This window comes from Apostichopus japonicus, chromosome 9 (assembly GCF_037975245.1).
Source record: "Apostichopus japonicus isolate 1M-3 chromosome 9, ASM3797524v1, whole genome shotgun sequence".
NCBI classification, from domain to species: Eukaryota; Metazoa; Echinodermata; class Holothuroidea; order Aspidochirotida; family Stichopodidae; genus Apostichopus; species Apostichopus japonicus.
The window spans coordinates 31,742,574-31,757,376 of NC_092569.1; the positions used below are offsets into that span (position 1 = coordinate 31,742,574).

Consider the following 14,803-nt stretch of genomic DNA (forward strand, 5'->3'; position numbering starts at 1 on the left):
AGGTCAAAGGTTATGTGTAAATTGCTGCTCATATTTAATTGAAATTGTTATATTTGTTTGGTTGCCGCTGCGGCATAAGTGTTGGTAACTTAAATGATCGATCAGTATGCATACTGTACATATTGTAAATCAGTATTATTATCATGTTTTTTTAGTATTTAAGTCAGGTCCGAAGATAGATTGTAATATTCTAACTGTTTCTCTATTTTATATTTCAAGATGGCGGAAAGTGGCCTCGTGAAAGATCTGCATGATAATTTCCTGCAGTGCGCAATATGCATGGAAGGCTACAAAAGTCCCCGGATGTTACCATGTATCCACAGCTTTTGTCTCAAGTGCTTGGAAAAGCTCGCACAAAGTCTTCAAAACAAACCGTTCTCTTGTCCGACATGTCGAGCGGCAGTGACTATACCCAAAACTGGTTTAAAGGATCTACCAAGTAATTTCCTATTAGTGAATTTGATGGAGCGTTTTAACTTGGCGGACACAACAGGATCAACATCCTCATCAAAATGTCATTTCTGTAACGGTATCAAGAATATCGAACGTTGTATCGACTGTGACATGTATGTTTGTGTCACTTGCAAACAGGTCCATGACAAGATACCAGACTGTCACGATCATAAGGTAATCCCGATTGACAAATTAAGTGACGAAAAATATATCAAAGGTATCCTTGCTTTCGAAGTACCACGGTGCAGTGAACATCAAAAGGAGAAACTACGCTTTTACTGTACAACCTGTAGTAAACTTGTTTGCCGAGATTGTGCAATCGTTGGTCATCGAGGTCATGAATGTCTGGAACCTAATGCGAGGGTAACTATTGCCAAACAAAATTTAGAACGTGCTATAGAAAACAGCGGAAAGGCAGTCATATCGGTTCAACAAATGAGTGCAAATGTCATTGCAGCTACAACAAGTATCGAGCAGGAAATTGCCAACAGTGAACAAAAAGTCGATCAGCAGTATGATCAAGTTATTGAAAGGTTGAAAGCTGACAGGAATAATTTGAGAGAAGTATTAGAGAAGATAAAAACACAACAATGCACTCAATTAAAGGAAATGAAAGATGGAGTCACAAACTGGACGGAGGCGATGAAGAACACTCAGGTAGTGGCGAAGAAGATCATGGCAGCAGAAAACCAATGGGATATACTTGGGATGGAGAAGGATATTACAGACGCCTTTAAAAAGCTCCATGACGATGAGATTGCTCTAAGCAATAAGCGATTTATGGTTCAAGAAGTGTCAAATACTACAATAACGTTTTCTCCTTCTGTGATGAGTGCATCACAGATAGCAACTCCAGTAACTAGAAGCCAACAGGGTTTCTATTATGGTAATGCAATTCTCATAAATCCCCCAAAACCTGTATGTAAGAATCTACTGGGTACTGTAAAACAATCTTTTCGTAATACAGATAATTGGTTCCCTAAGAACTCCTTTGAGGTTCAATGGAATTAGAGGTATGAAGGATACCATGGAGAAGAATACGAACCTGAATACAAAGAACTAGAACACTCCACATTTTACTAGGTCGGCCTATAGAATAGGTCAATATGAATAAGGACAACACTATATAACTTCGAACGATGTGTGAAGACCCTTGCAACCTACTGTAATATGCTATATATTACAAATGACGTCAGTACGACCGATACTAACACAATAACGAGCAATAGAAACAGCAATAGAAAACAACATGATTAAAATACAACCAGTTTGATGACCAGTGTTCAACTTATCTTAACTCGTGTTCAATAACTATCCTTAGTCAAATGAATACAATATCATATTCGAATATTGTCACATGAACCCAAGGGGCAATCATTCACAAATTCACAACTTACGGTACTCGATTAGGAAACACCAAAGCCCGTGGAAAGTTGAAGTCCAGCGGCATAGGAACTCAAGAGGACCCGAATGAACTTCTTTAACAGGCCACCGACGACCCCAAGATCTCAACTACTTTAAATGATCGAAGTGCGAATATTTGGTATATAAAGGGTCAAACGGAACCGGAAGTAAAGAACCGAATAAGTGAAGTTGAAGAAATACGCGTTCTATAAATGGCAAGCGACGACTATTTAAATCTCTTCCTCTTCTTCTACATCCAGTTTTTTTCTTGAAAGGTTTACCTTTGTTTCGTTTGGTATTGTTTACATTATATAAGTAGTTTTATTCTCATTTTTATATGTTCATGCTTAATGGGTGCTTACCTAGTTCCTTGATCTTAGTTATCATTCTTCATTTTTGACCTTGGTTACAAAACTAACCAACATGTTGATATTATGTTATGTAATGAATTAAGTTATAATCTTCCTCCTGGTATTATCGTAACGGACATAAGTGAGTATTGATCGATTCACTGCAGCCAACTTTGTTTGTATCGATTTAATTGTAACATTTCTCATTCGTTGTCTTCTGTCCATGAAAGTAGAAAATCTTGTAAGCATTTAGAGTTATGTTATTTTGTAAATGCTTGTCCTTGGTCATATCAGTCATTATCATTGTTCGTGAATATTTTATATTGACTAGCATATTGTATTTGCAGAGACATGTTAAATTAAGGAGGAAATTACCTTTACATTTTTTACTGGTGATCCAACCCTGCATTGGGAAAGGAGGGGGAATGGGGGTGTGCGGAGGAAGTTGAAAAAGTATGTATGATATTGTAGGACGACGCAGTTTTAAAGACTCTGTTATATGTCATTTATTTAAGGAATAATTGTTGATAAATTGAATACAGTAAATCTAACGCCAAATGACATCGGGCAGAGTTGTATCCAAGATTCGCTGCGGTATGAGGGGTGGGGTATGTACGTGTTGGGGGGGGGTGGTATGCGGATGGAATTTGTCAGACATCTAGGGAAGTGAAGGCTGTAGAATATATAAAGGAGAAGTGTGTTCCTGGGATCGCTGTAAATTGAATTAATGTAGTGACTAACATTTCCTTCTTATTGTAACAACGTACATTGTATGGTCTTTTGTGAGATAGTAACTTCCGAACTCTCCTTCAAACACTATGCAGCCTACCAGAAGACACGTGTACAGTTCAATATTGTTATCGAAGGCTCACCTTACGTAGTTATGTGGTAACTGACATCAATTTAGTGGTTGAGTGTCTATTGGGGTATTTGTAATATTGAACTTTCAGACATGAGTGACAATTAATTCCCCGCCTTTACTATTAGCTGTTTCCGATTATGAATTAACTAGTTGTTGCCAATTTAAGAAAAAAATCTTGCTCAAATGTTTACCCAGTGACCACGATATATAGCTCAACTGCAAATCGCTAAACGGCAGCTTTGAGTCCATCGTATCACTAAACTCAGGCTTTTGCAGGTTTCAGTCATGGTCGTCCATATGCTATTGTATTGAACTAGCATCTATCTAATTATCAACTAATTACCCATCCCGGTGCTGAAACGTTTGTCAGAAATTGCAAAGCATAATTAATTATTGTTTTGTCCATAAATGCATTAGACGATGTACATTTTCCTATTTGTGTATTAATACAATGACCTACGCTTCTTATCAGTAATGAAGGATGGTTATATTTGATGTAATTCAATTAAACAACATATACAGGGAAACACAAATGTCAAATCATTTAATCCCTATGGCAGCAACTCCTAGATATAACGATGATTAGTAATACATTAATTATTACTTACATTCTTCTCAATCTTTTGCATTAAATATATTCTTCATTCTTCATTCAACTGTGTACAGGTGTTATATGAGACCTAAATATTAGAGTTACATACTAAGGCAAAAACCGTGAACGGTAAAGGTTGTATATCCATGTTTTTCTAAGCATAGTTACTGTTCAAATATTGCCACGGGCAACTTGTACTTATTTTTTGCAACTGTTGTAAAATGTCGCTAAATTTCGGACCTTAAAACTACTTTAAAATTAACAATGTTGATGTTTGTGGCATCACTTACTGTATTAATCTACTCTTAAATAATATTGAAAAGGTTTGTTTCGTAACAAATTAGTCTCATACAAGCTGAAGTCATCGTTTATTAGTCACGAAATCAAAGAGTTGATTTGCAATTACTGATTTGACTGAGCAGAGAACATTTGGATTGAATCTGAAAGTTAAACCACAACTGCAAAGGTATCGAGGTAAAGCTATACTTTTTTCTTTTTTTTTTTGGGGGGGGGGGAGGTTGGGGTCCTTAAAAAGGAAGACTGCAGTTACTCTTACCGACCTTGAAAAATGTACGAGGGGGCCGCGGAATGCAAAGTCAGCAATGACTATAACGAAGATTGCAAAGTCGGTAGTTATTATTACGGTTAGATTAATTCAACACGACAGCGTACAAACACGCTGAACTCAAAGCCAAAGTGAATTAATCAGGTCACATATCCGGAGTCTAAGCGTGCTAAGTTCTTCAATACCGCCCTAATTCCCTTTCGAGGGAAATATTTCATACTGGAGTTTTGATTTTGTGTTGGTCATGTGTACATAATTGCCTTCACAGCCCAATATGTACAGTGTGAATAATAACAAGAATAACGAGAATTTAACATGGCATAAAAATGTATCGAACAAGCTATCATTAAAAGAATGTTATAGTCTTGACAGTCGGTTGATCTGAGGGTTTAATCTGCAGAGAAATATCTAATTAAAGTATGAATTATTGTAATTTGTTATGACTTATATTCTGTAGAATTATTTTGTAGTTACATCATGCATGCCTTCTTTGTCTTGCCTTATAGCACTTATTACCGAGAAAAATGTACTGGATTCTGAATTTAATTGTTATGATGCTAATATGAATAAAACGAGAAAAAAATTGCGGTGAAAATTTTCGATTTCAGATTAATTTAATAAGGTATAATAAAAAAGATATTTGTGAAGGAAAGTTTTCTTTTAATCTATCCTTCAATTCCTCCAAAAAAAATGACAATATTATGATTTCACTCGGTCACTCCAGGGTTCCATCAAACCAATATTTGTTTTCATTGTAAGATTGATATTAATCAAACTAAGGCGACCATCATATCATTTACATTCGTTTCATATCAGATGTATTTTGCCTAAACATATTAAAGTATACGGCATATTAATGAACAGAACGTGTCGTCGTCGATCCAAATAAATTGGGTGAAAATAAATAAGAGACGACAGAGGGCAACATTTTTCAAGTAAATCACAAATCTTATTTTGTAATCTCTTGGCAGTTCTTGTAGAACTTTACGAACACTCCGGAACCCTCCGGAAGAATTCTCCTGAATGAATTGACTGAAAAACCACGGTAACTCACAAATTGAGCCCGGCGATAATTTCCTACTTATTATGTTCACATCGCTTTGTGAGTAAAAGACCAAGTTGTAATTAAAAGAGGTCAAAGTTCATTTGAGGTGTATGTAGTCTGGACATTCATCTTAGAGACTTTGAAAAACTTATGGAATTGATGGAGTTCAAAGATCATTTGACGTCAACATATGTCAAAGTCTGGAAACGGGAAAAACATTTTTACTAAAAATTGAAGCTTGGATGAACTACATACTTAGATTGTGGATCAACACTGGTGATGACACCTGTTGCAGCCGTTGTAGGTCAAATGTCACTTACGATCAACAGAGGTCAACGTCTAAAAACGTTTTCGAATACAATGACTATAAAAGTAGGCCTAACGCTATTATGAAATAAAATACTTGGAACTTAATATATGGATTCATCTAATTGAAATTGTTTACGATCGAGTTCAAAGATTATCTGAGTTCAAACAGTGGCCGAAAGCTGAACACCTCGTAAGCACGATAGATCAAAAATACAGCTTGGGTGAATTTGTGTACATTAACTGATATGTGGATCCATCATATTGCATACAGGAACCTTATTGTTCAAAGTCGCAAAACCCTAAAATATGAGAATCCGCCTTATTTAAGCACCGTTTAAGAAGCTTGTGTCCAGTTTAAATAAATGTTCTCATAATCATTATAACAAAATACAGCTTTTCAGTCTAAAAAGAGTTTAAATCACTTATAAAGGTAAGAATGTAAAAAAGATACATTACTGGAGTACTGTATACGACATCATTAAATAATATTTTGGTTAATTCATAGTTTACTTGATTCGCGTGAAATTTAAACATTTTTCTCGTTCCTGCAACATAGTTTTGGTGCTTTACATATAGGTTAGGGATCATTTAGTTAACAACTCCCTGATCTCTAATGACTGTTGGAAACGGAACCCGCGTAAGGATGCTTACATCTAATTAAACACGCCTGAAAAAACCCGGAAAACTTGTGCTACAATTCTGTAGATGAAATGATTGAATAGACAGCACTATTTTGCATAAGCCCATTCCCCCCTCCCCTTAAACAAAGAAAAAGGTTCTCATACATAACTGCGCACCCCTCAATGGGTAGACCTCTCTTCAGGACGTCCGGCAGCTAACATATGTGCTTAACAGAACTCCGAAATCTGCCTACCGGCCTAGGATGTTTCTCCCAGCGACAACAAAAGTATCCTCTTTCTTGAAATTACAAATGAAAAGGAGAGCAAGACTGTGGTATTTAGATATAGTTATGTGTTATTAGTAATCAAATAAGGTAATAGGTATGTAGCATTACATATTCAGATTTGAGGTTAAGTATAGAAAAAAGAAGAAGAAGAAGAAGAAGAAGAAGAAGAAGAAGAAGAAGAAGAAGAAGAAGAAGAAGAAGAAGAACGATACATGTATATACTGTAAACAGTATGAGAACAAGTAAAAATGATTAACAGGTAAGAGTATAGAGACTTTCCCCGTACCATTACCATTTGTTAAAGTGTTTGGGAATGGGCATATTGCAAAAGTACCTAAAGTGACCGAACTGGATGTGCGACTAACTTGCCCTATTCGAACTCTTTGGCCCACTCACTACACCCCTCCTCTTCTGTGATACGTCCGGTTACGCCACCGCCTATTGCTTATAACAATGGATATTTTTTCAGGAAGTCACTGAATCACCAAATCAGTTGTTACCGAAAATGATTTTTTAGAGGCGTCGGACTTGTTCATTGGGCAAGATGCTTTATCTCAATTGCCCCTCTCCACTTGGGGAATCAATGGGCACCTGTGAGGTAACTTGTTGTTGTGCGCAGTATATAACTACATCCGCCTGGACGGATTGTCTCTGGGACAGGTTATCATTGACCAGAAGAAATATGACATCTGTAAAGCGCTCTGAAACCTATCGCTGGTATAAAGCGCATTATTACTATTTTTAATAGTAATTAACAATTTCAGGTGGTATTTGATTACCACTCCCTGTATTTAAACTAAACGTGCTGATAAGAGATGATTAGCACGACTCTTGTGAGGGCAACATCTCAAAGCTCGAAGTCCATTGCTATATCATAAGATAAACTCAGAAACACTCATCACCTTTATGAGTCGTACCAGCAAGTTTTACCAGCAAGTTAAAACAGTCGGGTCGCCATCTTGAAAGCAATTGTCAGATCAGATTTGTGTATATAGCTTTCATAAATATCCTACCATTGTAAAAGCATTTAAGGTAAGATTGTATTAACGGAAGATTGAAAAGAAAAAACTTGTTTTATCCTTTTCAATCCTTTGTATCCATTTCATGTAACAATTACAGACATTAGTATTCATCGAAATCCATGCAAACGTTAACTTCGTTTGTCGTTTTATTTATCTGTGTATAGTATATACAAACCCTTAGAACTGTTAAAAGAAAATATTGCTATAATTTCAAAACATAGCATATTTTCCGTGGATGACTTTTCTTTTCTTCAATGTTAGGGCTAAGTGTCTACGGCAGAGGAAATAATTTTTGTTAGAAAACAAAGTTGAATATATTTAAGCAGAATTCGGAGTGTAGAAGTCATTTTAGTCCAGCGAAAGGCACATTTACCAAAACCTTCCCGTTGCAATTGAAGTTATACCTGTCTTGTTATGTAAACGCCTTGAACTGAAAAAAGAAACAGTAGCCTTCATTATCGGTTGAGAATTTCAAATGACATCTCAGAGGCTGAGGTAGATATAGATGTGGTGAGAACAACCTTGCTTTTAGCATGTAGATATTCCATTTTGAGTGAAGGATGCCCACAGTTTTGATTAGGTCAAATGTTATGTGAGAATTGCTGCTCGTTTTATTGATATTGTTACATATGTTAGGTAGGCGCTGCAGCGGATGTGTATGCTACCTAGTTAATCGATCAGTATGCATACGTATTGTGAATCAGTTGTTAGTATTCGTCATGTTTAGTATTTAAACAAATATTCTAATTGTATCTCTATTTTGTATTTTAAAGATGGCGGAGAGTGGCCTCGTGAAAGATCTGCACGATAATTTCCTGCAGTGCGCAATATGTATGGAAGGCTACAAGAGTCCCCGGATGTTACCATGTATCCACAGTTTTTGTCTCAATTGCTTGGAAAAGTTAGCACAAAGCCTTCAAAACAAACCGTTCTCTTGTCCGACATGTCGAGCGGCAGTGACTATACCCAGAACTGGTTTAAAGGATCTACCGAGTAATTTCCTGTTGGTGAGTCTTATGGAGCGTTTTAACTTGGCGGACACAACAGGATCAACATCCTCGTCATATTGTCATTTCTGTTATCGTATCCAGAATACTCAACGTTGCATCGACTGTGATATTTATGTTTGCGTCACTTGCAGACAGTTTCATGACAGAGTACCCGGCTGTAGTGACCATCAGGTAATCCCCGTTGAAAAATTTGCTGACGAAACATATATAAAGAGTGTGCTTGCTTTTCAAGTACCGCGGTGTATAGAACACAGAAAGGAAAAACTACGGTTTTATTGTTCACCATGTCGTAAACTTGTGTGCAGGGATTGCGCAATCGTCAGTCATCGAGGTCACGAATGTATTGAAGCTGAGAAGAGGGTTGGTGCCGTCAAACAGGAGTTCTACACTGCTCTCCAAAGCAGTCAACACCTGATCGAATCAATTCAACAAACAAGCGGATATGTAGCTGCATCGTCAGCAAAGGTTGAGAAATACATCAGTGAATGTATACAACAAATCGATCAAGAGTATCTTTCAATGTCGAATAAGTTACAATCTGATAGGTATACATTACTACAGCAGCTTGAAAACATAAAACAACAACAGTCTATTCCATTGAAGGATGTGCAAGATGGAGTTACAAACTGGAAGAAGGGGATGAAGAACACACAAGTAGTGACAACGAAGATCCTAGCAGGAAATAATCAGTGGGATATACTTGGAATGGAAAAAGATTTAATTGCTGCATTTAAGAAGCTCTGTGACGATGAGAGGAGCTTAAAGAGCAAAAGATCAAGGATTGAAAATGAATCGATTGCTGGGGTTACGTTTGATAGAACTCAAAGGAGCTCATATCATGGACACAATGGTAATCTATTGGGTACGATAAATCTACTTCCAAACGCAAATAGACATTCTCCATTTATTTTAGGACCACCGATTCATAACTTTACAAATCTCACTCAAGGTAGTAATTACCAACTTCAAAATTCACGTCCGTCACAAAGTACGGTAGAAAGATTAGCGCGACTGCACAACCAGCGACGATAGCTCAGCTGCAAATCGCAAAACCATATTTGAGTCTATTATGTCAGGGACCTCAGGCCTTTTTCAGTTTTCAGTCATGGTAGTCCCGAAGACCGTGTATCGCTTAATACAAAACACGTCATTGTTAGATAATGCAGATAACTTTGCTCATGACCAGTGACTATACCGTCGGAATCACGCGACTCCTATCATTTTTTTGAAAGTTTAAAGATCCTCTGAGGTCATTAGAGGTGGAAATATTAATACCTTGTAAGCTTGATAACTCCAAAGATACCACTTTTAAAATGAATTTCATTCTTGGCATGTTGGCTATCTTAGTGAGAGCACGGACCCTATATAATTTTTGTAGAGTACAAAGTTCAATAGAAAGCCGTGGATTTAGAAGCCAATAAACGAGAAGTAAGTTCAACAAGAAACGAAACCACATTCTTGTAGCAAATTTCAATTTGTTAATGTAATGTAGAAAGGTTGTGCTGCCAATTGAATTGACAAAACATTTATTCAATCAGAAAGGTAATTTTCTTACAGACACGTTAGATTGTTATGGAATTCTAAATTCAAAAAATATAAAATAAGATGATATATACTCAATTCCTGGAGTAAGCAATGGTTAATCTGGTTTGAAATACGTTCATTGGAAACGACATGAAATTTTCTCTCTGAAAGTATAAAAACCATAATTTTTCAGCCTACAACAATTGAATAAATGTCATGTTGTTTATTTCATGTTATGGTCTAAGTTTAAGAGAATTGTGACTAGCATATTTCAGTTTGTACTCACGTTATGTTCCACGAGAAGGAGATAACGAGTTTTAGTCAAGTCATAAATTTACAAAGGCGATCTGCTAAATAGAAATGTTATCGTACATCACCTGCAAGGTTTAACATCGCAGTTATAATAAACAGTGTCATATAATGATCTCCGGCAGATTAAATCAACAATACTATTTTGTGAAGGTTTAATGTCAAGACAACCCTGTTAAAAACTTTCATTATTCATATAAGCAAATGATTCACATTGACCCATCGCGGGTAATTGAGAAAGCAGTTTGAAATTGAATTATTTTCTCATGCTGGAAGCCTTAATAATGAAAGTTCAATGTAGTAGATTGACCCCTTGCATATTTATAACAATAGGACTGACAGCATTATTTCTAAAGTTTATCCACGTTTTGACCACAACATTGCTTGATATCTTTAACTGCATTACTAGTTCTTAACTTTTATTTCTCTGTCGTTACGTTTTGTGGATTTTTAACTTCAGGATTTAAAACATTTCTATCTATTTTGTAAATACCTGTTCGAGGTGTGGTGGCTAACGTTATCGTTCAAAGAAATTGTGAGATAACCCTGAATTGTTCGTTATGCTCGAAACGTTACACAACTCCACGGATGTTACCGTACATGGACAGTTTTTGTGGAACATGTTTACGAGACCACGTGACTAATTGTCGAGATAACAGAGTATTCTACCCCACGTGTTACCGAGATTCAAAAATGTCAAGTTCAGACGTCGAGTCTCTGCCGAGGAACCTGTTCTTAGAGAACAAAATATTGGTATCAAATTTGTTGGAAAGAGATTCATCAGGTAACCCATCACACTGTGGTTTCTGCAACAAAGTACCCGGATGCTTGTTTTGTTATGATTGTAAATCATTCCTTTGAGCTAAATTTAAAGAAGAGCATGATGGTAATTCAGAAATTTATGACCACACTGTAATGGCTGATGAGAACCTTTTGAGAAAAGTTTCAGAAATAATCATCAGCAAGGCGCCATTTTGTAATGTTCATAAGACAAAGAGGCTTCGCTTCTTTTGCTGCACATGTGATCAGCTTGTATGCTGGGAATGCACATTGGAGAATACACATGGACGTCACGATTGTGTGAACGCTAAACGTCAACACAAACCATCGACGGAAAGCCTGATTACGTCCGTCCAACTTGGTAAAAGTCAAGCTGTGAACGTTACTGATATTGCTAAGAAGACAGAACAATACCAGGCGGAAATAAACGAAATGATCACTGTTGCAAGAAAGGCTATAGACAAGCACTTTGAGGAACCAATGAAAAAGTTAAAGAGAGATCGAGGAGAATTGAGGTGATTGAGAGGAAGCAGACAGAACCACTCCTGCAAAGTATTAGACAGGCGAAACATTGGCCAGACGCCATGCAAAATATCCAAAATGTAACGACAAAGGTATTGGATGGTAGCAACCATTGGGAAATACTTGGGATGAAGAAAACTCTCAATGAAGGGTATTAAAACTTCGGAGAGGAAGAAATAAGACTAAACAGTTACCTACGTAATGCAAGGAATGGTATGTTTACCGAAATAAGCTTCAGAGGAAGACCCGTGGATCTTAAGAGATCAGTACCACAAAGATCGACTGTCAGATAAACCTAAGAATGGAAATCGTGATCGTTCTGATAAATTTACTTCGATCGAAGGAAATATTTTAGGTTTGATCGAAACGAGCAGAAAGGACTGTCAGACTGGAAAATTCAGTAAGTTCTTTTCAAGGACCAGGCAAAACACAAAGGAGTATAGTGATTAGTGACTCATTAACTTTAAGGTTTGTTCCTTGCATTGCATTGTAAACTATCTTCTTTTAGCTACGAAACAGATGTATTACAAAAGACGGAAATTTCGTTTATTTGCAATGTTAGTAGCACATTTATCAAGCCTAGCATACAAAACGTCATTGTAGTGAAGAAGCATCTGTCTAATTTATCAGCTAATTATCCATTCCGGTGCTGAAAAGAATACTTCATATACGTTTGTCACTTAAATGTTATTGAAAAGGTTTGTTTCGTAACAAATATTCTCATACAAGCTGAAGTCATCGTTTAGTAGTCACGAAATCAAACAGTTGATTTGCTATTACTGATTTGACTGAGCAGAAAACATCAAATTGAATCTGAAAGTTAAACCTGAACTGCAAAGGTATCGAGGTATAGCCATACTTATTTTTTTTGGGGGGGGGGTGGGGTGGGGTTCTCGAAAAGGAAAACTCTGCAGTCACTCTAACCGACCTAACAAAATGTACGAGGGGGGCCCCCGATTGCAAAGTCGGCAATGACTATAACGCGGATTGTAAAGTCGATAGTTATTATTACGGTTAGATTCGTCCAACACGACAGCATACTGATACGTTGAACTCAAAGCCAATGCCAATAGTGAATTAATCAGGTCATACATCCTTTCGAGGGAAATATTTTATACCGAAGTTTTGATGTTTTGTTGGTCATGTGTACATAATTGCCTTCACAGCCCAGTATTTATAGCGTGGATAATAACTTACGAAAATTTAACATGACATGAAAGTGTATCGAACAAGCTATCATAGTCTTGACAGTCGGTAGATCTGAGGGTTTAATCTGCAGAGAAATATCTAATTAAAATAAGAAACATTGTAATTTGTTATGACTTATATTCTGTAGAATTATTTTGTGGTTACATCATGCATGCCTTCTTTGTCTTGTCTTATAGCACTTATTACCGAGAAAAATGTACTGGATTCTATATTTAATGGTTATGATGCTAAGATGAATAAAACGAGAAAAAAAATTGCGTTGAAAATTTTCGATTTCAGATTAATTTTAAAAAGGTATAATAAGAAAGATATTTGTGGAGGAAAGTTTTCTTTTAATCTATTCTTCAATTCCTCAAGAAATGATAAAATTATAATTTTAAGGAGGAAAGTTATTTTTTTCATCTATTCTTTAATTCCTCCAAAAAATGACACAATTATGATTTGACTTGGTCACTCCAGGGTTCCATCAAACCAATATTAGTTTTTATTGTAAGATTGATATTAATCAAACTAAGGCGACCATCATATCATTTACATTCGATTCATATCAGAAGTATTTTTCCTAAACACATTAAAGTAAACGGTATATCAATGAACAGAACGTTTCGTCGTCGATTGGACAAATAAATTGGGTGAAAATAAATAAGAGACGACAGAGAGAAACATTCTTCAAGGAAATCACAAGTCTTATTTTGTCATATTTTGGCAGTTTTTGTGGAACTTTCACGAACACTCCGGAACACTCCGGCAAAGGTCGTCTGGACGAATTGACTGAAAAAAACACGGTATCTCACAATTGAGCCCGGCGATATTTTCCTACTTATTATGTAGACCCCGCTTTGTGAGTAAAATACCAAGTTGTAATTAAAAGAGGTCAAAATTCAATTGAGGTGTATTTAGTATGGACATTCATCTAAGAGACTATGAGAAACTTATGGAATTGATGGATTTCAAAGGTCATTTGACGTCAACATATGTCAAAGTCTGGAAAAGGTGAATACATATTTACGAAAAATTGAAGTTTGGATGAAGTTCATACTTAGAATGTAGATCAACACTGGTGATGGCACCAAGCCGATGTAGATCGAAGGTCACTTTAGCTCAAGAGAGGTCAAAGTTTAATACATTTTCAATACAATTACTAAAAAAGTGGGCCAAACGCTTTTATGAAATTAATACTTGGAACTTAATATATGGACTCATCTAATTGAAATTGTTTACGATGGAGGTCAAAGAATATTTGGGTTAACAATGTCCAAAGTCTGAACACATCGTAAGCACAATAGATCAAAAATACAGCTTGGGTGAATTTGTGTACATTAACTGATATGTGGATCCATCATATTGCATATAGGTACCCTAGTGTTCAAAGTCGGAAAACTCTAAAATATGAGAATCCGCCTTATTTAAGCACCGTTTAAGAGGCTTGTGTCCAGTTTAAATAAATGTTCTCATAATCATTATAACAAAATACAGCTATTCAGTCTAAAAGAGTTTAAATCACTTATAAAGGAAAGAATGAAAAAAAAGTTACATTACTGGAGTACTGTATACGACATCATTAAATAATATTTTGGTTAATTTGTTGTTTACCTGATTCGCGTGAAATTTGACAAGTTTTCTCGTTCCTGCAACATAGTTTTGATGCTTTACATATAGGTTAGGGTTCAGTTAGTTAACAACTCCCTGATCTCAAATGTCTGTTGGAAACGGAACTCGCATATGGTGGCTTACCTTTTAATGACACACGCTAATAAAAACTGGAAAACTCGTATTACAATTCTGTAGTTGAAATGATGGAAATGACAGCACCATTTTGCATAAGCCCATTCCCCTCCCCTTAAACAAAGAAAAAGGTTCTCATACATGACGGCGCACCCCTCCACGGGTAAACCTCTCTTCAGGACGTCCGTCAGCTAACATTTGTGCTTAAAAAAAGT

General features: G+C 36.3%; 1 protein-coding gene across 1 annotated transcript in view; it reads left to right on the forward strand.

Annotated features, from left to right (window-relative positions):
• The window catches only part of LOC139972955 (uncharacterized), a 30,063-nt gene extending 16,116 nt beyond the window's left edge, over positions 1 to 13,947 (forward strand). The window contains exons 2-3 of the mRNA XM_071979272.1: positions 220 to 1,461; positions 8,283 to 13,947. Coding sequence (XP_071835373.1) covers positions 220 to 1,461; positions 8,283 to 9,551 — 2,511 coding nt within the window. The 3' untranslated portion in view covers positions 9,552 to 13,947. The remainder of the gene's footprint in view (positions 1 to 219; positions 1,462 to 8,282) is intronic.
• Positions 13,948 to 14,803: the final 856 nt, after the last annotated feature.